Raw genomic sequence first — 24,084 nt, 5'->3', positions numbered from 1 at the left:
CACACCCGGTGACACACAAAGCAGGGCATCTAATAAAGCATAATACCATTTGCTATGCCCTCCTGAAAGTATCTTTTGGTTTCAACAGCTGTTTGAAGACCAAAAGTGCAATTTCCACACTTCACCCTTGATCATGGGTTTCCCTGTGATCCATTTTCTAACATAAAACCCCCAAATTTTTATGGTTCTTCTATCTTCGGTGACAGGCAAAGGAATGGGTCAGAACACATAGGCATACAGTCATTCTGCAGGCCCCCCGGAGTGAGCAGAGGTTAAGTGCCTTGCTCAATGTCTCGCACAAGGGGGAGACCCTCAGTACTATTTGAACCCAGCTGTTTTCATTCGCGATGCCAAGCCACCAAACAGCTGACAGTGTATAGATATGGACAGCTGTGATTTAATTTGTGTGGTGCTACACATACAGTTGAAGTCAAAAGTTTACATACACCTTGCAGAATCTGCAAAATGTAAATTATTTGAGCAAAATAACAGGGATCATACAAAATACGTGTTATTGTTTATTTAGTACTGACATGAATAAGAAATTTAACATAAAAGATGTTTACATTTTTTTTTTTTTTTTTAGTAATAGTTGTTCATGAGTCTCTTGTTTGTCCTGAACAGAAGCTAAAACGCTCACTGATGCTTCAGAAGAAAACATTATGCATTAAGAGCTGGGGGTGAAAACTTTTGAACAGAATGAAGATTTTACATTGTTCTTATTTTGCCTAAATATCATATTTTTTTCATTTAGTACTGCCCTTCAAAAGCTACAAAAGATTCTTATATGTTTCCCAGAAGACAAAATAAGTTAAATTTACCCTGATCTTCAAATTCAAAAAGTTTTCACCCCCTGGCTCTTAATGCTTTGTTTTCCTTCTGAGTGTTTGAACCTTCTGTAATAGTTGTATATGAGTCCCTCAGTTGTCCTCAGTGTGAAAAGATGGATCTCAAAATCATAAAGTCATTGTTGGAAAGGGTACAAACACACAAAAATGCTGGAAAACTAAAGAATTTACGAGACCTGAAGGATTTTTCTTAAGAACAGCAGGCAGCTTAACTGTTCAGGACAAACAAGGGACTCATGAACGATGAGTCGTTGAACGTAACATGAAATATATTTTCGATGTCATGCATGCTCTAAGTCTTACATTTTTATTCTTGAGGCCTCTACTAACGCCTGACTAAGACTGATAATTCCATCTGATGTGTTCACTTTTTGAGTGTTAGGCTCTGAGCCTTTCTATCAGGTCTACGAATCGGCTAAAAGGAAAACAAACAAATATATCAATCATGTGGCACAACTCCTCAGATGTTTAACAGCTCTATTGAAAAATAATTAGTTTTTCAATAGTGTTAAAATGCAAATATTTGCCTCAGTCCATTCATGAAAGTCAGCACTTTTGAAAAGCTGCTTTGTGGCTGGTTTTGTGCAATCTCTCAGCATGAATTCGGCATGAATAAACTATTTGATTAAAGTCGAATGTCACCATTTGTCTGCGACTACACTGTATTGGCAGGAGCCTTTTCCCCTCGGCTTTCATTGAGACGCACATTTAAATATGAGAGGAGGCATATTGTAGCTGACAGCACGCTCAAATCTCAGTGAAATGTCAATGCTAAGCCACTTGAGGAATGGCACCGCTCTGAGAGAAGGCTGATGAACCAAAATGTCTTCCATCACTCCCTGAGCTCTGCAATATCACGCAGAAATATGCAGGAAAAGGTCAGAATTATATATCAAAACATAAATAAAGCGGTGTCACTTTATAGAATAATGAAAGCTTGAGTAATGCTGCAATGGGACAATCTTCAGCTGAAAGCCATTATGATTTTTTAACCACAATCTAGTTTTCTTTCTGTCGCTGTGTAATTGTTTCATTTTCCTTATTAGAAATAGCTCGCTGTCATTCAGTTCTTCTTTCTAGGACATATAATATCACACGATGAAAGGAGAGGTCTTCTGAGGCTGCTGCATTAGTAAGAAGCATCTCTCTTTGAATTGTGTCAAGCCACACAACGGATGAACAAGCTGTTTGAATTATATCAACTGTAAATATGAAAACCATTGCCAAATTTGTTTCAATGGTTATTTATAGTGCCACAACTGGCTATACTGACTCTGGCCAGAGAGTTCAAATCTAATATCAAGGGGCAGCGTAGAAAAAAAAAAACGAGCATGATGAGTGTGAACATGGAGAAATTGGGAAGCAAGGTGACAGAAATGGCTGATAGCAGTGACCAGACTGGAGCAGTTTGATTTAAGTATAAAGATAGTGGTGGCACAGACCAAAGCAGCATTTTAGACCGGTCTTAAATTTATTCCAGCAATTACTGGCAGCCAGCGCAGAGACCTGAGCAAAGGTGTAACATGAGAGAATTTCCAGAGGTTAAATACAAGGGCAACTTTTTGGATACACTCAAAGGGCCAAAAGCTTGAGGTGGTGAGCATTTATTACGAAATGCTAGAGAGATTTCCGATGTTGAGACAGATTGTGAGCAGTATGAGGTGTTCTGGTGTAAACAGAGAACCAACTACCACCCCACTAGTGAGTGTGCACAAAAATGTGTGATTAAAGTTAGCCATGTTATCCAAGTCTAGAAGAGTTTGGCATTAATACTACAATTTTGAAAACATTCAGAGACAAATAGCACTGTCTACAGCACAGATTCCTCTTAAAGACCGTCTGAGCAGACGTTACAATGTGGCGTAGGGCACGAGGGTCAAGTTTTGCCATAGAGAAGGTCATCACCCATTGCAGTATAAAAGCTTTTCACAAATGGATCTGTCCGGCTTCCTGCACTTCAGATTGCAGGGTAAAGCATCATCTCCCTAGCGCTTGATTTTTCCCAGCCCGGAGTGGGTTCGCTGTCTGCCTGCGATGGCTGTTGCGGGTCTAATCAGAGGAAACAGCCAGGCAGCCTCAGAGAGGGAGAGAGAGAAGCCCATGGCCAGCCTGAGAAGAAATCAATTACGGCGGATTGAGCTCTTGTATAAAGAACACTAATGGCAATAGCCGGAAATAAAAGAATGATTACAGACATCATAAAAACTGTTATTGGCATAATCAGTGTATCTATGTAATGTCTGCTGCCAATTTATGGCTAACAGCTCAGAAATTGATCGGTCTCGATGCACTGGCAGAAAACCGAGTGGGTTTCAAGGCTGGACAATGGCAATTTATATTGCTTGACAACAAGGGGGCCTGATCACCCAGCGATAGCAGAAATGTTTTACGCTAAATATTTTATGTAAACTTGGCCCATAAGTCTAGGAACTATATTTCTATTATAACTGCTACAGACGTGTTATAAGTATAAAGTAACACTGGGGCCAGGAATGAAAGCAGGCATGACCACAGCGAATGCTGTTTGTCAGTCATCCGTTATTGCAATAATAACTGACTGGTGTGCTGGGGTGAAATTATGTGTCAAATTTTTTACTCCAAGCCCTTGGGAAACCAGAGAGCAGAGCTATATTGTGACAGTGACCCTCCAAAATGGATAACAGCCCTTGCTCTAACCTTGAGAATCTATCAGAGAGAGTCAGCATTTTCAAAAGTGCCTCTCAGATATGGCTCTGAATAATGTATCCTATGAATAAAACACATTAGCGACAAAACATACTGAATAATTCACTTTTCACTCTCTGCACGCCAGATATTAGGTCCTCTGTCATTCAGCGGACTCTCATTGGACTGTCCCACACCACTCGCTATTTTCACCTCTTAAATACTGTAAACAGCCTTTCACTCGCTCTCCGAACCTGTAGTAAAACTTCAGATGATATGCATAGTGTCTTTGACAACGCAAACACTGATAACCATTAAGCCTAACTGATTTCTAATAGTGCAGGGCAGCTGTTAGTTTCAAAGAACCGTGTGTAAAGGTACAAATGACATTTTTCTAATTAAACACTTAGACTTGGCCATAATAGACGTACAGCTCACCTCCTCAAAAGAAGCCAGTTTTTTTTTAAAGTGCCTCTTTTATTCATCTCTCTCACTCTCTGTTCTTCTATCTCTAACTCTTTTCTACTTCTCATTTTCACTGCTAATGACAGACAGCATTTTGTCCACAAAGACCTAATGAAGGCTTCCAAAAGCTGAAACGAGATAATTAACCACATAAATTGAAACAGTCAATGACCCGGCACAAGAAGTGGACACCATTTACACTGGCACAAATGTGACGTTAACTGAGGTTTCAGCTGCACTACTCCTTGTTAGCAGTTCTAATGGCGTAAATGAATGAAATAGACGTTGTCAGGCATTTGTGAACATCTACTGGTTGTAGATTACGCAGATCCATCCCACATCCTCAAGACTGTTTAACCTCAGTTAGAGTTTGCATGTGGCACCATGAATATATTTGCATATCAAATGTGAAGCACATTAATAAATGATAAAAAAAAAAAACATTTAAATGAAGCCACGAGAAGTAGTAAATATGCTCTAGGTGAAATCATATGGTTTATTCACTCACCAGGGTGCAGTAGGTCTCTGGAGGGTCTCCACACGTGATGTTGGGTGGGTCAAGAAACACTTTTAGGTACTTGGTCATGTCCGCGGCTTCGGGCTGACAGGCCATGTAATACCATGTCGGGCCTTCGTCCGTGTAGCCATGTGACTTGCACAAGTCGTAGTGTCCCCAGGTTGTGGGATAGTGCTGCGTGGCCTGACAAACAGCCAGCCATGATGCCTGCAGTGTCAAGAGTAGCGGGAAACGCATGGCTGCTTCCTTTATTCGGGCCGCTCCTCTAATAGACTATTCACTGTGATGTAAAGTATCCGTCTGCTCCCTTCCTCTCAAAGATGCACAAGAGAAGTTGAGGAAATGGAGAGGAAGTTCTGACTCTGGTTTACAAAATAATCCAACTTTTGCTGAATGTGGGACTGAAGAGGTGTAGCAGCATACCAGCCTCCCTTTGGTCACTGTAAGGTCGCCAAGCCCAATGCTTCTATCTCCACCTCTGGTCTTTATTGTGTCCGCTGGGAAGGGGCAGGGTCGAGATAAGAGAAGTGGAGGCAGAGAAGACGAAGTGATCGGTTGGGCTGGAGAGGGAGCAAGGCTTCTGACACTCTGATGAATCGACTCTCTGGCTGGATGGTGACTGACAGCCGTCTCAGCTTTGCCTTCTGTCAATCATCCTCTATTGCAGCTTGGCATCTGCACTCTGCACAGAAAAATGAGAGAGGTGATGGTGAATATCAGTTAGGGGATAGAGTTTGACAGCGAGGGGAAATTAGTGCTCCGACTCCTATGAGGTGGTGCCAGTCAGGTGTCTGGTGAGCGTCACTAGAAATATCAGATATCTAAAAGGCCATCAAAGAAAACGTGATCTTGAGAGCTTTCATGCATTCAACTTCAGGCATTACCCATAATCCCCCTGCAAACCAGTTCTCAGTTTTCCCCCCTCTACACTCAAAATGCTCTTTTGATACTGAATATAGACATACAGCTGCATGTAACACTAAATGAAATTACAGGATGTAGAGGGCTCAGGTCAGAATTCAGAGAATAAGTGCAAAGCTGATGATTGCTTGGATGCCTTTTGTATGGGAATTGATGAAATTGTGAATAGGAGGCAAACTCACGAGGCTACTCTCACAAAAGTTACTATAGAAACACATGTTATCTGCTGCTCAGCAGCAAGCTGAAGTCACTTCGGAGTCCCTAAAGGAGGCCTGTAAACTGCTTCTGTAGGGAAATAATAAAATGCTTTTTCCTGTTATTATGAAAACCAGCACATCATCTAAATATTTCACATTATGCACTGCACATAAAACCCCCCACTGCTGATGCTTGACTGACTGTTTACACACACTTGATCTGAACTTGAACCAGTAATGTTTATGTCAGTAAGACCTTTTTAACTCTAATTTATATTTTAGTGGCAATGAAGGCTAAAAATGTAATTATTTATGGGTTCCTATGGATCAACATTGCTTTCATCTTCACTCTCATGATCCTACTGTAATAAACAGATATTTCAACTGAGTTCATCCAGAATCATCCAGTGGCTCATTCTCTGGGGTCTATAAAAGGTAGGCCTGAAAATACAAAGCTGCAACAAGTAATGGAATTTGCAGGAAAAACTGCACACTTTTATCTGTTGTGCTTCAGAACTGCAAAGTGACATGCTGAAATGAAACTAAAATACAAAAGAAACACTACACAGACAGAAAAGAACGGTCTTGTGACATCTAAACAAATGAAAATTTTCAAAGAAAAATAGCTATGCTCATTCACTGTTTTTTAAACTGTATTTGATACTAAAACCACAGTATATTATGTGGTTTACACTGAGTATGCTTGATATGCTGACAAAAAGAAATTTAAATGCCATAAATGCTGCTCTTTTAACATGGAAAACCAGATTGATGCCTACACTTTTTTTTTGTAGTCCACATTTTGCTTTGTACAGTATATAAAAATTCTAAGCTAATGTATATGTGACCCTGGACCACAAAAGAGGTCAATTTCTTTTAAATTCAGACTTATATATCATCTGAAGGCTGAAAAAAATAAGCTTGCACTGATGTAAGGTTTGTTTGGAAAGGACAATATCTGGCCGAGATGCAACTATTTGAAAATCTGGAATCTGAGGGTTAAAAAAAAAAAAACATTCTAAATATTGAGAAAAATCACCTTTAAAATTGTCCAAATGAACTTCTTAGTAATGTGTATGACCTTATATCATAATGTTTTTGGCATAAAAAAAAAAAAAATAGTTTTGACTTATACAATGTATTTTTTGGCACTGACTAGCACAGGTATATTTGTACGAATATAGCTGTGCTACTTAAGACTGATTTTGTGGTCCAGGGTAAAAAACCTGGTCTATTTACACCAGGTTTTCAACAATGAAGTCTTTCCTAAAAAAGCAAACCCTGAAATTTTTAAGCATTTTCCTATCATTCCAATGACTCTGTACTTTAAAATATAATGATTTTATATTTTATTTGTCTTAATGCTTTTGTTAGTTGATTTTTGGTTGTGCAGCACCTTGGTCAGCACTCGTTGCTTTTAAGGTGCTATAAACTGTAAATATACTTGACATTGACCTTTAAAACAAACAAGACACTTGTCAATATTGCAAAAGGGCTCTACACTTACTTTTCTTTTTTTTGGAGCACTTGTGCTTCTAACTTAAAAAAAATTAGGGTCACAGTCAAAATATCAGGAGCACCTTCTAATCAATAATTTAAAATCTGATAAAAAAAATTGCCTTCCCATTATGAGGTGCTACTTTACTCCTTAAAGTGATTTACAGGGGAGTTTTGTTTTTTCTAACTTCATAAAAAGTATGTAATCTTTTATGTCAAAATTTTATATATACATATAATTTTTTAAGCTTTTCATAAAATCTATATTAACAAAATTAATTTGTACTACAGAGGTGGCACAGAAGAACGCTAAAGTGGCTTATACGTGTATTTTTATATGTTTAATGAGGTTCAGAGGTGGCATGAGTGCAATCAAATTCATAAATTCATGTTGAAATAATTCATGTTTTAATATAAAATGTTGAATATAGAAATATTAAATTATTTAAGTAAATGAAAAGATAATTTACAAGTTACTGATTTAATTACTGAATCATTTATTCATTTGTTTCATTCAAATGGCTTATTCATTCAGGAATAAAGCAAGTGGCTGTACTTATGAATGTGAAACTGAATTATTGACTCACTAGATTAGTTTAAAACACATTCATTCGAAAACAAAACACTGCTGTGTTTAAATGGAGATGTGCAGCAGCTCAGTTGTGACTTGTTTCGAACTATTTTTGACAATGAAATGGAGCAAAATCAGGCAATAGTGTTACAGTCATACAATGTAAGTCACTTTATATTAACTTATTGTATATTTAACTGTATTAAATCAATATCTCATTTAAAAACTCTTACAAATTATTAAAGCTGTCACTCATCTTAGCACACTGAACCTCTTATTTACACTCTCTCTAAACTTTATGAAAGGATTCATGAGATATGTTTGTGATGCAAAAACACAGAAACCTTAGAAGATCCCCTCAGCGCAAACACAAGTATGCTGACGGGTCAGTCGCACTGGGGCTCCTAAATATTTTTTCATAGTCGTACGCATTATTCAGTCAGAATATAGGGTCACTTCTGAAGGGACAATATATCTTTAAAAAAGTTTTTTTCTAAATCCCAATCTCCGATAGTTATCAGTATCTTATTGTACATGTAAATGTTCACATTGTCACAACATCATAAAATTAATCTTTTCACACAATCGATATACCCTTCACGCAATGTGTAACCATTTCTTCGATATGAAATGTTTGTTAGATTCAATCAGTTTGTAACCCTTTGGCTGTCTGCTAAGAGCAATCAATACAGAGCAGTTAGAGTCGTCCATGTGCATTTTGCAAAACCGCAGTTTCTGCACAGCGCAGCTACAAAATGAAGAGAGAGCAAAGGTTGCCAGTTCCCCCTGATGGAGGCTGGCAGGGGGATAATTGACGACGACCTAGCAAACGTTCTCAAAGCGGGGGCCAGGAGCATTTTAGTGCTTGTTAATCAGTCTGTCCAGTCAATACAGATGCTGACCCCACACTCATCCCGTCACCAGCCCCATAGTGATCAATTAACCTCGTGAGCCCCAAACGAGGTGGGGCGGTGAGTCAGATCACAGCGGACCACCCTCAGACGGGAACTCTTTTCTCACCAGAGCAAAGCTCAGGCAAATTCTAGTGCAGAAAGGATAATTCACACAAAATCGCTGTCACTGTAAAATCACAGAACAGGGAGTTGAGTGGGGTCGTCTGTAATAGAGCATAATCTCCAATTAGAAAAACATGGAGCATGAAATCACATTCTGACTGTTGACCAAAGCTGCCTAAATAAAAGGCTGTTTGGTGCCAGTGGATGAAAGAGCTCATCATAACTGAACTTAGGCGAATATTTTAGGATCAGAGATCTTTGAAAAGCACAGATTAGTCACATTAACTGTAATGAAAGCCAAACCAAAGGGAGCCTTTAGGGAGGGAAAGAAAACAAAAAACAACACTGAATGAAAGAACATCATTCAGCCTATTTATTTCACCGCTTGACTTCTTCCTGTAGACATTTAACCTATGGATTAATCCAAATGTACAATTGGAAAAGGTCAGTTTTTATAAATATTAAAGTATGGCCGTGTCGTATTAAAGCTTATCACATTCATCACAATGACCATTATCTAGGATTATGGATGGAGGGCGTGATTAGATCCTCCAGATTTAATAAGGACAGAGTGAGGAGACAAGGCGGGTGAGACGGAGACAGCAGGAGAGAGAGAAAGAGTAGGTGGGATAGATTTAACAGCTGTGATGTAAAGGAGGGGGACAAAAAAACCTGAAAAATTGGCAAACTTTTGGCATGCAGCTCTCGACGGGCACAAAATTCATCCGAGACACCGAGGGAGGGAAGGGAGAGAGAAAGACGAGGGACGAGGGAGAAAAAGAGGACAGTGTAATGAGCCATTAGAGATACAGAGAGGATAAGTGTCTAGGGCACATTAAAGATCACACAAGCCCGCTTGTTATCACTTTCCATGATCCATATACGAGTCCTCTTAATTATTCTGCGCTGCCTCCGGTGATGTGGCTGGCGCAGAGTGCAGGATGCATTATGACACAGAGCGGAGTGATTTGAGGCAGGTCACCTCATCTAACATCTATTTTGTTTAATACGGGACCCTGATGAGGGGATTCACAAACAATTACACTGTTTAATTCCACTATTACAGGGAAGTCATATGCATAATCTGCTAGGGGCCTGGTTTAGCATGGGGGGAAAACAACAACTATAGTTAGATGGTAATTTTTCAAGGATTGTGGGAACTCTATCTATCTATCTATCTATCTATCTATCTATCTATCTATCTATCTATCTATCTATCTATCTATCTATCTATCTATCTATCTATCTATCTATCTATCTATCTATCTAATCTCAGAGCAATTCAGCCACAATATGGGTATGATTTGAGAATTTAAAATAAATTGTTGTTTTGTTTAATTGTTATGAGTCCCTAGAATGTCCTGAACAGTTAAACTACCCACTGTTCTTCAGAAAAATCTTTCAGGTCCCACAAATTCTTTGGCTTTTCTGCATTTTTGTGTATTTTAACCCTTTTCAACATTGACTGTATGATTTTGAGATCTAGCTTTTCACACTGAGGACAACTGAGGGACATGCAAATATTACAAAAGGCTCAAATGCTCACTGGTGCTTCAGAAGGAAACACAATGCACTTTTTGAATTTGAAGTTCAGGGTAAATTTAACTTATTTTGTCTTCTGGGAAACATGTAAGTATCTTCTCTAGCTTCTGAAGGGAAGCACTAAATAAAAAAAAAAATGATATTTAGGCAAAATAAGAAAAATGTACACATTTTCAATTCTGTTCAAAAGTTTTCACCCCTGGTTCTTAATGCATCGTGTTTCCTTCTGAAGCATCAGTGAGTGTTTGAACCTTCTGTAATAGATGCATATGGCTCCCTCAGTTGTCCTCAGTGTCAAAAGATCGTTACAAAACTACTAAAAAAAAACAAAGAATTTGTGGAACCTGAAGGATTTTTCTGAAGAACAGCAGGCAGTTTAACTGTTCAGAACAAACAAGGGACTCATGAACAACTATCACTATAAAAAAAAAACAGCTGTGGATCATTCAGTTAATATCACAGTATTAAGAATCAAGTGTATGTAAACTTTTGAACTTTTTCAGTAATTTTTATAAATTCAACTATTATTTTCTCTTGTGGGCTATATGTAAATGTCTTTTATGTAAATTCATATCAGTACTAAATAAAAAATAACATGCATTTTGTATGATCCCTCTTATTTTGGTAAAATAATTAACATTTTGCAGATTCTGCAAAGTGTATGTAAACTTTTGACCTCAAATGTATAATATATAAAATAATATTTTGCAACCTTGAAATAGTCTGCAATGCATATATTCATTTGATATTATACAAAAATGTATTATAATATAATTATATAAATTATATATTTTTTTCATTTACTCATTTGGCAAACAAAACCATGTCTGGATTTGCTTTTTTTGCTTTAACTGTAAAATCAACAAACAAACAATTAAAAAACCTATAGCCAAACTTTTAAAATTTTCCTTAAAAAAAATAAAATAAATAAATAAATAAAATAGCATTTATCTACATATCGCCTTTAGAAATCTATGCTTGGCAAACACAGCTGGACAAGGCCTCCTCACAGTCAACAACCCAAAACCACATGACAAACATGCATCATTTTGATGTAGGTGGATATGTATTTAAGAATGGGAGCTTTACCAGTAAGCCACATGTTATTATTTCATTTAAACCGATAAATCGTTCACAGATTCACATGACCTTTACAGGACCAGGGCTAGCGGCTCCGATTTCCTCATCCATTTTATGCTGTGAATCACATCCTTCCCCTTTCTTGGTGTCCACTTCGATCTTGTCCCCTGTGGTACTGAAGCATATCTTCTTCTCTAAAGCCCTGCTAAACTACACCTACTAAAACAGATACATATCTGCTTTTAATTTGATTACACATCAGATTCTATAAACCACCCTCCATCTGCTATCCCAAAATCTTTTTCCCGTCACCGCATTTCTCTCTCTGTCATTCACATCTCAGCCTGTGATAGAGAGGGAGGTGCAGCGCTCGATGAGATCCGCGCTCTCGGGATTTCAGCGCCCGCCTGCACGGGATCAGTGATTCTACCATAAACAGCCTGCCAATATGACAGGTCTCATAAATAAACATTGAGTGCAGCAGGGAGCGAGTATGTTTTCCCTAAATATGACAACCCAACACATACACCCACAGAGTCTGATGATCTCTGCTCTAATCCAGACTTATCCACAGCACAACCATCCACTCCTCCGTGTCACCTCTTCTAATATTCAGGTGCGAGATCTTTCTTTCATCGTAATGTGTGGCAATCGCAAACAGAAGGCTTGATGACGGCTGCATGTGACTCAGCCTGTCAGCAGAAGAGAAATCAAAGCGCAGGTTTGTCTACACTCCATGAGTGCTACTGAACCTGGCAGACCTCCTATCCCATAATGCAATCTGATTGTCTGCCGCAGACAGGTCCCTGGCCTCGGAAGAAAGGAATCTCCCTTAGCGCAGCTGCTAAGCCGGGCTTGACTTCTCCCTCGCTTGCTCTTCGTTCCCTCTCCTCGGTGTGTTCTGTCACTTTCTGTTCATGTGTGAAGGCACAGGCCGCTTGACAGGGCGACTCTTGACTCTAGCAATGCCATTTGTGCCGTGCAGCTTAGCTTCAGGGGTTTGTTTCTCAATCTCCGTTCACAAAAGCCCTTATAAGGCTTGTGTTGTCACAGACCTTCTCCCCTCCGCTCAAGACATCACCCTCCGCTGCCAAGCGCACACTTTGCTGCGACATCGGAACATGTTATGCATTATTAAATATACTTTTCCTAAAAGGCTGCTGTGGCATTCAGTTTTCGTTGCGATATGTCAGACTGCTCGAAATATCCCACTGGAGAACGAAGCTTGAAATCATTATCTTGGGACGTTGAGAATAATTTTGCACTGAACAGAAAGCTCACAGCTCAAGTGCATGCTATTATTTTTGCTTTCCGGCTACTTTCATGATTGCCACTGCTAAATCTCAGATATAATGTCATAAACTTTTGATGATGATTGATACTTACAATTCCCCCACTCACCATAGGAATATTTTGTGAGAAAGCATGACTCAAAACCTTTTCCCTGTGCCTTTTCGCTTGAAAGTTGAATAAAACTGCAATGGCAGTTGCACTGATTATACTAAAAATCAACTGTTTTATGTCAGAATATATTCTGGTTGCTTTCTTTCTATCATCTGTGTGCACATTTTTATGAACAACAACGTTGTATCTTATGAATGTATAAAGGTTGCATATAAAGTAAACTTCACTTACTTTACAACTCATAACTTGTTCAGATCAGATCTGTTTAACAATCCGAAACAAGTGCTAAAATTAATTTGCATGCAACTTGCATTCAAAATAAACCAAACATAGACATTACTGGAGCTTCATTTGCTAAACGCTTTTTAAACAATACTGTGTATTTTCAATCTTAAAGAGTTTGTTTAAGATTTCCATTCAACAAAATGGCCTACTTAAAACAATGCCGGATTAAAACAAATCAGAGCATAGCAAGTAAGAGTTAACCGTGCGTCAAAGCAACCTAGTCATAGAAAGACAATGAACCGCATTATTGCCGCAAGGGGGCGCTTCCATTCGCATTCTCTCATAGGAAAGTGCACTCTCCAAGGTGCTGAAATCATTTTTGGTTGCTACTTACATAGTCTATCACAAATACGTTTTCCATGCCACAGAATAGCTTCTAAATATCAGCATCCTAATAAGCCTCAGCACTAGCATTAGAGAATAAATCACTATATACCAATTAATCTAAACGAATTAACTGAATGTAGGCTGGGGAAAGTTAAAGCTGCAATGAAATCACATTAGTAGATCCCGAGTAAATTATTAACTCACATATCATGTATTCACACGAACCAACCTAAAATTAAGAAACGGAATACTCACCTTAATGAGATTCACTCGCAATCTGAAGGGTCCCGCGGAGGGCTGGGTGTTCAACAAGTTCATGAATGACCATAGAGGATGCTCTTAAAGACGGCTTGTTAATCTTAATGTGATGAGTTCGGGGAAAAAACGGAATCCCCCCACCTCCACCCGAACTAAACGGGCTGACTAAACACGGCGACTGAAAGGTGTCTTGCGGCACGTCAATCTTTTCCAGTCTTTTCCTAAATCGTGTGCCACATCTCTTTGTGCGAGACGTTACAGAAGCAGCAATTTCTGAGGTAAACTTGAGGAAAATGAGCATACGTTCAACCTTTGCGTGTGTCCCAAACTCATAAATTCCACAGTTTCTCCTTCTTCATGTTTTTTTCTTTTGTGGGTCTCATAACAATCACCTCAGAGCGAGTAACCGTCCTCCTCACTAAACTTTAAATAGCCAAGGGTCCGTTCTTCCTGACGGTTTTTTTTAGCCGCCCTCTGTTCAAAAATCAAGATACTGTCTTGTTTGCGGGGATAACGACAAACAGATCTTTTTCTGATATTTTCACTATTTCCTCGACGTGAGCGAAACACGAATCGCACCAATTAGACCCGCGCGCGCCGAGAATATCCTCACGCGCATTCCCTCACGCTCATATACCGCGAGTGTTCGGCGGGAAATGATGGCTGGGGAAAGATTACGCACTTGGACACTCAACACACACTCTCTGCTTTTACACATCCACTCAGCCCTCACTGTTTTCTGCTCATCCTCCCCCTTTCTCTCTCCTCCAGCAGTTTAAAACTCAGATGGGACTTATGCAAAGACACAAACGGGACAGAAAACAGCCTCTTTTTTGTTGTTGTATTCTAACAATGGCGAGGGAGATGGGTTACAGATATATTTCTCTCTGATGTAAGGATCTCTTCACTGTAAATACTAAGTAGGATATGCCATCCACAGGGTCCTAAAGGTAGCATTTACTTAAGACTTATGTTCGAGCTTCTATTTATGGTGACTGAGTAATGCATTATCTAGATTCAACAAGAATATGATTCTAATATAGAATTGTAGCTGGTTATTTACTAAAAAAGCAGCTGTAAATTTCACTTAATATATTTTCTTAATACACTTAATTATTTGAGCCAACTAAAATGATCAATATTAATATAACTAAATTAATTTACTCAAATTATTAGATTTACTTTATGAAGAGAAAGTTTCATGTTTAAAATAAAAGTAAAAACAAAAACAAAAAACATCCAAGGAACAAATCAAATCACTTGCTCACAGTCACACAGATTAGAAATAAATGTGATAATAATAATACTAATAATACTAATAAATACCTTTATAGCTATATTGAGAGGAGCAAGGCTTGGAAATGTTGTGGATTTTAGCTATCAATGTGTCCGGGGTAATGTCTACAAAGTAGAAAAAGTTTAAAATATAAGTCAAATTAATTAATTCATTGTTAGAAACAATAAAATCATAATTTTTGGAGAAGCCAAAGTAACTATTTATGCATTATAAAAAACAGACTCTTTTCGGGATGATGTTCCAGCATGGAACATAAACTGGTGTTAAAAGCCAAAGTTTTTTCTGCAAGCAACAGCTTAAGTTTATGCCCCCCATCAGTGTGCAATTAATAAACACCACTTAAAATATGCACTGCATAATAATTATGAAACTGTTAATACTTCATAACTGTTGCAACTCTGCTGGACACTAGTGAGCACTTAGTGAGCAATGAGAGCTACATACATATAAAGAAACAGCTACTGATAATCATTCATCTCATAAAGAGGTAACGAGTTCAAGCTCTGCTCATTTATGTAGTTGCTGTCATGCGTTTTATGGAAAACCAATAAACTAGAATATTGCTAGCGCGGGACATTCTACACACAAAGTGATTGTGCGTTACCTTTTTAAACATTACGAGTGTCTAACAGTAATTTAGCATCTTACAAGTGTTGGCAAAATCCATAAACAAAAAGAGACACAAGTGCGCAAAAGCGCGTGGTAGATTTTACGCACTGCAGGCGAAAGAGAATAAAACCATCAATTTAAAAAAGAAACAAGAAAAAAATTCTGTATACCATAATACTCGTATTAGAATAGCGTAGCAAAAAAAACTTACATTCAAATCATGCTTCAACGAAGCCGGCAAGCCTAACGCACATCAAAAGTTTGGGCGAGACGCACCCATTAACCAAGCATGCATTGAGATATAAAGTCCTCATTGATCTCACCTTCACTCCAAAGCGTCAATCCGAACAGTGCAGTGAGATCTCATGTTGCACGCCGATATTTGACGGCTTTCAATCGGGACATCTTGGAGACGCGCAGGTGCGGAGCGGAACTCAGAGGCGACCACTCTTGTCCTCGGCTCCGGGAGAATGGTGGTCTAATCGAAGGCACAAATGGCACTTCAGCGAGTCAAACAACTCAGCAAACAAATGCGACGGCGGGGAAACACTTTTCCGGCTTAGTGTTAGGTTTTGGTGAAGCCTTATTTCTTTGGGCTGGATGTGACAGATGAGATGCTTTGGGAAGGTGGGATTACATTCAACATGTGGCGGATGGTCGTGGGAGCGACTTGATTAAAAATAGTATACATTTGAAACGCATTGATAATACTATTATATTAAACGAAGCGATAATACTGTCGAATGTATCATAGCTTAATGTAAAAAAATACATTAAGCACAATTTGCTTATAGGCCTATATAGAATTTTAGAATAAACTTATTCAGTTAATTTTACAATCTATAAGCTTTTTCATTTCATAACTGCACATTCAGAAATGAAAGAAAAAGTCCTCAAACTATTAAAAAAAATCCCATCAAATATGACTTCCACTTTGAAAAAAATCACTTGTCACTTTCAAACCACCATGCTTCATTGCATGTGTGAAATTAGCATGTGGACATTATTTCTGTGGCTGATTTGCACCTGCACATCTAAATTACTGATGGAAAAGGAAGATACATTTTCTGTCACGGACCATTTAACCTAAAAGTGGCCAGTCAGTTCAGACAGGAAGGTCAAGGCTCTGATATGAAAAAATGCAGCTTGACTACTGAATAATCCATGTGCGAAACATGAACTGAAACCCCAAAAATCTGTTCCACTTATCGTCATCATGTAAGTCAATCAAAAAAGGCCAACTATACAATCAGATAATGTATATGACCAATTGTTGTGTGCCTCTTAAACACTTGCTTTAAAAATCAATTGATATCCTTCCTTTACAGACAGGGCACATCCGTTGAATGTGTTTACCATTTTATATTCCGCACAGCCATGCATCTTAAAATCCATCGTAAAGTTCAATAGCTCGCTGGAGCTGCAATTGAAATGGACAGACGGTCACATGACTGCATCAAGCCAGTAGGAGCTGCAGCCTGTGTTTCCTTCGGTGCTGTCATACCTTTCAGTTATCTGAGAATTGATGACTGCCTCTCATGTGGCTCATCACTGTCTCTCACATCTGAGAAGAGTATTGGGTTTCATCTGTTCCGTCCAGCATATATCTGTCACATGGTAAGAAATATGAAGAGAGATCACTATGAAGTGAGATGTTTCCATAGATGGTTTAACCCTTATGTAGACAATAACATGTCAAAAACGAGACTAATTATTCTTATGATTTTTCAATATGATTCTAATGCAGATTTATTGCGATCTTTAAAGGATAACTATTGCCAAAATGCAACCTGGGCTGTTTTTTTTTTTTTATTGTAAACGAGACAAACCTATATCTAAAAGCATAATTACAACAAACGAGCCGTTTTTGAGATTGACCGTGATTTTGTTTTGTGGCCAATGGCTGGTGAATGGGAGTACTAGGGGCATAACTTTGAGCGCATCAAAATCGATATTTTTACAACAATAAGAAGGCTCGACACACCATGAAACTTTGCTCGAAGTATCGCCTGGGTCTCTACACATGAACTCGAGCACTGAGAACATTGTTTGTGTACACAGAGTTTACTAAAAGGAAAGTTTTTGAACAACTCACTTTCACTGTTTGAGTTTCCGCTCGCGGCCGTCTTGCCAGTCAAGAGGTGTTGATCTCCGAATGCGAGGATGGATAGCTCCTAAAGCATATTTCCATATAAATGCATGGCTAATTCGTTGTTTTGTCGCAAGTGAAAAACAATATTAACCTTCTAGTTGTAAAAAGAGCCTCATATAAGCCTAATATTTCGTCCTATGGAGTCCATTCATTCGCAATCGGAGATCGACACTTCTTGACTGGCAAGATGGCTGTGAGCGGAAACCCAAACAGTGTAAGTGAGTTGTTCAAAACCTTTCTTTTTAGTAAACTCTGTGTACACAAACAATGTTCTCAATGCTCGAGTTCATGTGTAGAGACCCAGGCGATACTTCGAGCAAAGTTTCATGGTGTGTCGAGCCTTCTTATTGTTGTAAAAATATAGATTTTGATGCGCTAAAATGTATGCCCCTAGTATTCCCATTCACCGGCCATTGACCACAAAACGAAATCACGGTCAATCTCAAAAATGGCTCGTTTGTCGTAATTATGCTTTTAGATATATGTTTGTCTTGTTTACAGTAAAAAAAAAAAAAAAACAGCCCAGGTTGCATTTTGGCAATAGTTATCCTTTAAAGTGGAAGCTGGATAAACACTCTTAAAAATAAAGGTTCCAAAAGTTTTTTGCAGCGATGCCATCGAAAAACCATTTGTGGTTCCCCAAAGAACCTTTCAGTGAACAGTTCTTAAATGAACCATTTTCAACTGTAAAGAACCTTTTCTGAATTTGAAAGGTTCCATGGATGTTCAAGGATCTTGATGGAACCATCGATGCCAATAAAGAACCTTGAATTTTAAGAGCAAATCAGAGATCAGGAAAAGTCTATCCTTCAAAACAGACTTTAATAGATCATAAATTGCTTTGACAGGGCATCAGTGATCTCTTATGACTGTTTAAATATTCACCCCCAAAAATGAAAATCCTCACGTTGTCCAAAATGAGCTTGTTTGTTCATTGGAACAGATTTAATGAAATTAAGAATTTATCACTTGTTCACCAATGGATCCTCTGCAGTGAATGGGTGCCGTCAGAATGTGAGTCTAAACAGCTGTTAAAAACATCATAATAATCCACAAGTAATTCACACAACTTCAGTCCATCAGTTAACATCTGCTGAAGTGAAAAGCTGTGTGTTTGTGTGCAACAAATCCATCATAACCACAAACTGCTGCTTCTGCCTATAATATTGCTTTCTCTAGTGAAAAAGTTGTCATATCTGAATTAGGAAAGAAATATGCACAGATCAGGTACATTTACAAGCTAAAATAGTTCTAAACAAATATTTCAGTGGGTTTTAACAACACCTTGGACCTTTTTACTGGAAGAAACATTGTTATGATTTAGTATTTTGGCCAGAATGCAACAATTTAAAGTGTTAATGTTACAAAGATGTTTTTTTTTTAAAACACAGGTTTTCACTTCACAAGACATTCATTGATGAATTAAAAGATAAATTCACTTCCAGAACAACAATGTACAGATGATTTACTCACCCACTTGTCATCCAAGATGTTAATTTCTTTCTTTCTTCAGTCGTAAAGAAATTGTTTCATAAGGAAAACATTTCAGGATTTCTTTCTATACAGTGAACTTTAATGGTGCCCCCAAGATTGAACTTCCAAAATGCCGTTTAAATGCAGCTTCAAAGGGCTCTAAATAATCCCAGCCAAGGAAGAAAGGTTTTATCTAGCGAAACAATCTCTTATTTTCTAAAATAAATGACAATTTATATACTTTTTAAGATCAAATTGTCGTCTTGTCTAGCTCTGCATGAACTCTGTGTATTCCGGTTCATGACAGTTAGGGTAGGTCGAAAAACTCCCATCTCGTTTTCTCCTCCAACTTCAAAATCGTCCTACATTGCTGCAGAAGTACCAACCCAGTGTTTACAAAGTGAACATGCAAAATTGATCAAACGCCCTTTACAAAAAAAAAAAAAAAAGGTAAAACAGCAATGTAGGATGATTTTGAAGTTGGAGAAGAAAATGAGATGGAAGTTTTTTGACCTACCCTAACTGTCATGAACCAGTTAGACCAGAGCGTTTGAGTTTGAAGTCCATAAAACGCAATTTTTAAACAAAAATAACTAATCGTTTCACTAGATAAGACCCTTCTTCCTAGGCTGGGGATGTTTCGAGCCCTTTAAAGCTGCATTTAAACTGCATTTTAAAAGTTCAAATTCGGGGGCAACATAGAAGTCCACTATAACCTTCAGAAAACATAATTACAACTGAAGAAAGAAAGACATTAACATCTTGGATGACAAGGGGGTGAGTAAATTATCTGTACATTGTTCTGGAAGTGAACTTCTCCTTTAAGAGTCATGTGGATTACTTGTGGATCGTTGTGATGTTTTCATCAGCTGTTTTAACTCTCATTACACGGCACCAAAAGGACTATTCCACTTGCAAAATAAAAATTTCCTGATAATTTCATCCAAGATGTTCATGTCTTTCTTTCTTCAGTTGTAAAGAAATTAAGTTTTTTGAAGTTTTTGTGGTCAAAAAGTGTATTTTTTTGTCTTTTTTTTTTTAAGAAAATAGCCAATTGTTTTGCTATTTAAGACACTTATTCCTCAGCTGGGATCATTTAGAACCCTTTGAAGCTGCATTAAAACTGCATTTTTAACCTTCAAACTGTTGAGCACCATTTAAGTCGACTATATTGAGAAAAATCTTGGAATGTTTTCCTCAAAAACATTCATTTCTTTGCCTGGATATCTTGGATGAGTAATTGATGAGGAAATTTTTATTCTGGAAGTTGAATAATCATTTAATAATCAGTTTTTTTACTACTAAGAAAAAAATATTGTGGTTATGCAACAAATTGCCAATACGTCTAATTCCAGAAACGCACGTTTAATCAATGCTGACAGTGTTAGGTCGCCAGACAATCCAAACCCCGTGACCGCCACAGACTTGCAAATATTTTTCTAAACTTTATCTTAAAACTGTGTACTCTGGCCTCTTCTAGCCTTGCTGAACACAATGGAGTGTTTTTGTACTCAATATAATCATTATTTCATTACTGTGTTATTATTTACACTGTTGTGTCATTCCAGACGTGCAACAGCGAACAACACTGTATGCCACTGAAGGTCAAACAGGTTTTAAACAATGTAAGAGTGAGTAAATGATGGCCATTTTAATTCTGAATAGTAGACTATCCATTTAACTTACTAAATTCTCAATGCCTTTAACATCTAGTCAAAGCATATGTGACATTCAAACCTAAACCTCTGCTAAAAATGACAAGCACTGCAAAGAAAATGTGTCACATAACAGTGAATTTCTAAGACTGAAATAGTACATAAAGCCTTCTGGTGAAATTTATGTGACAAAGCCTTATTCACATGTTTTTTAAGCCTGGTACTTTTCAACACGTTCCAAAGCGAGCACCATAATCATGAATTTTTATATTCGAGCTCTAGCCTCTGCTTAAGTCTATTGACATGGAAATATTCACAGCAACAGATGATGTTCCTCCGAAAGTGTTCTCATCAAACATAAAACACACACACACACAAAAAAAAAAACAAATCTACAGTAAACGTAATAACCCAAACAAAATTAAAAATGTTTTTAGCTGGCGTTCATTAAATCCAGTGCCTTTTAAGGACTGTACGAGGGCAGATATCACACCACGAGAGACCTTCTGTCACTGTGGCTTATTTTAGTATGTTAATGAAAGCAAACTGGCTTGCTAATGATAATGATGACAAATTGTCACTTGGCCATGGAGATCCGCCCAGTGCCTTGGGATCTGGTCTTCTAAATTAGGATTTGTCAATAACACGCTTCCAATTTGTCTTCTCGCGAATCAAAAATATTGGTTACTGTAACTGGCAGGCGGCAAATGATTTCTCCTGGTTTATTTACAGTATCATCATTAGCATACCAGGGGGATGTATTGGATAAAATGATATGCCTTTGTGGATAAAACTCATTGAGGCTGTCTAGGAGACAGAGACACAGCTCTGATTTAATTTGCTCCTTACTGTCTACACAACTATTAATAGCGAGATTCAATTAGATGCATTTAATTCTTAAATATGGGGAGATATGTTGATATATGGATGTTAAATGGAACACATCAAATCAAGCGTGGCTCTGAGAGCGTGTTTATAACACACCATTCCAATTAATCATGACATAACATGCTCTCGCATAAATACAAAGAAAACGAACGCACTTTGGGACAAATCACTGATTTTAAGGATTAGTAACTTATCTGAACTAAAATTCGATGATAAATCCAAATCACAGCTAATAAAATGGCTAATGACGATTGGGTCAATACATAATTGAGTTTAAGCTTACACACACAACAAATGAGAAATTAGCTTTGAATGGATTCCAAGCCCACAAATGTCCATCTGATCAGGCCATATTCAATTCCAATCATGACTTTGCATATCCTGCACACACACACTACACTATTTTGTTTCTATGTGAATAGTATTCTTGGTGCCAAAGCCACTGCAGAGACAAGGATGAGATAAAGTCATGCACCATTTGGTTCCTCAGATGTCTTCATTAGGTACTTTAATAGGCTACAAACTAAAACTAAATGAGTGTGGCATGAATACACCTTAGACTTGTTTCTCAACCTGCAAATTGCCTTCCAACAACGTCCTCATATAGATTCTCCATACTGGATCATACTCTTCTCAATCCTCTCACTAAAACAGAAAACAATGCTTTAATCTGAGTAAGAGCATTTAGTGGGTTGCAACCCAAAAATGGGTCACATGTATATTCCAAAAGGTTGTATAAGAGAACACAACTGCTAAATGCAAGTAATTATATGAATTGTTAAGGATGCAAAATGCTGTACATGGGCTTCTCAGCTTTCAAAAGAATAGGATAAGATGGCACCCACATAATTTGTTTTTTTTTTAATGTCAGATGTGCATTCAATTAAACGTTAGATTGGTCAACTAATATCTGGCTCAAAGGCTAATAAATCACTGCTGTTTATAGCCTTTATTTACTGTTGAGGTCAAAAGTTTACATCCCCCTTTCAGAATCTGCTGTTAATTATTTCACCAAAACAAGAGGGATCGTGCAAAATGCATGCTATTGTTTATTTAGCACTGACCTGAGTAAGATATTTCACATAGAAGATGTTTACATATCGTCCACAAAAGAAAATAGTTGCATTTAAAAAAATGACCCCGTTCAAAAGTTTACATCCCTATTATTGCTAATACTGTGTTATACCTTAATGATCCACAGCTGTGTTTTGCTTTTTGTTTAGCGATAATTGTTCACGAGTTCCTTGTTTGTCCTTTACAGGTAAACTGCCTGCTGTTCTTCAGAAATATCCTTCAGGTCGTACAAATTCTTTGGTTTTCCAGCATTTTTGTGTATTTGAACCCTTTCAAACAATGACTTTGAGATCCATCTTTTCACACTGAGGACAACTGAGGGACTCATGCAATTATTAAAGAAGGTTCAAATGCTCTCTGATGCTTGAGAAGGAAAAACTATGCATTAAGAGCCCGGGGTGAAAACTTTTGAACAGAATGGAGATATTCTTATTTTGCTTAAGTATATTTTTTCATTTACTGCCCTTCAAAGGCTACAGAAGATAGTTAGATGTTTTCCAGAAGACAAAATAAGTTAAATTTACCCTGATCTTCAAATTCCAAATGTTTTCACCCCCAGCTCTTAATGCATGTTTTTTCCCTTCTGGAAAATCAGTGAGTGTTTGAACCTTAGTTGCATATGAGTCCCTCATAGAACACAGTCCCTCAAGAACAGCAGGCAGTTTAACTATTGAGGACAAACAAGATACTTGAAGAACAACTATCACTAAACAAAAAACACAACTGTGGATTATTCAGGTAAAATCACAGTATTAAGAATCAAGGGGATGTAAACTTTTGAACCGGGTTAATTTTTTAAATTTAAACTATTATTTTCTCTTGTGGAATATACAGCATATTTTATGTGAAATATCTTATTCAGGTCAGTACTAAATAAACACTAACATGCATTTGGTATAATAATTAACATCTTGCAGATTTTGAAAGGTTGTAAACTTTTGACCTCAACTGTCATTTGCCTACACTTAAAAAAAAAAAAAAAAAAATCACTCAGAAATTGCTAGCAAATTTTACAAAGAATTGCAAAGACACATTTAAGTAAATGTGAAACTCTTAAATAGGAAAACAAATTGTAATACTACTATGTCTAACTTGAGAAACACTTCTGCACGAATAACCAATACTGACACTATGTTGGGTCACCAGGCAATCCAAACCCAATGATCTAATCTAACCTCACATCGCTGATATTTTCCTAAATTTTACCTTGAAATTGTCAGTGATTAGATTATAGCCAGTTGTTCCTGACGTCCCATGCACTCTGTGCAACCAAAAGTGGATTGATTTCCTCTTTGGTAACTGATAAACCCTTAATTTTCACACAAGAAGAAAAATAACAGAGCA

At 37.6% G+C, this 24,084-nt stretch overlaps 1 protein-coding gene across 5 annotated transcripts in view; it reads right to left on the bottom strand.

Moving 5' to 3' along the window:
- The window catches only part of ntng1a (netrin g1a), a 118,159-nt gene extending 102,110 nt beyond the window's left edge, over positions 1-16,049 (bottom strand). For 4 of the 5 annotated variants that reach the window (XM_073830858.1, XM_073830860.1, XM_073830862.1 and 1 more), the window contains exons 1-2: positions 13,590-14,229; positions 4,486-5,176 (exon numbers count right to left, since the gene is read on the bottom strand). In XM_073830858.1, the coding sequence (XP_073686959.1) occupies positions 4,486-4,731 (246 nt within the window). In that variant the 5' untranslated portion in view covers positions 4,732-5,176; positions 13,590-14,229. Of the gene's footprint in view, positions 1-4,485; positions 5,177-13,589; positions 14,230-15,821 lie in introns of those variants that run through there. The other variant, XM_073830859.1, reaches the window with a different exon arrangement.
- Between the last annotated feature and the right edge of the window lie 8,035 nt (positions 16,050-24,084).

Source organism: Garra rufa, chromosome 24, assembly GCF_049309525.1.
Source record: "Garra rufa chromosome 24, GarRuf1.0, whole genome shotgun sequence".
NCBI lineage: Eukaryota > Metazoa > Chordata > Actinopteri > Cypriniformes > Cyprinidae > Garra > Garra rufa.
Note: the sequence above shows the minus strand (reverse complement) of the source record. Positions and strands in the feature narration are given on the sequence as shown.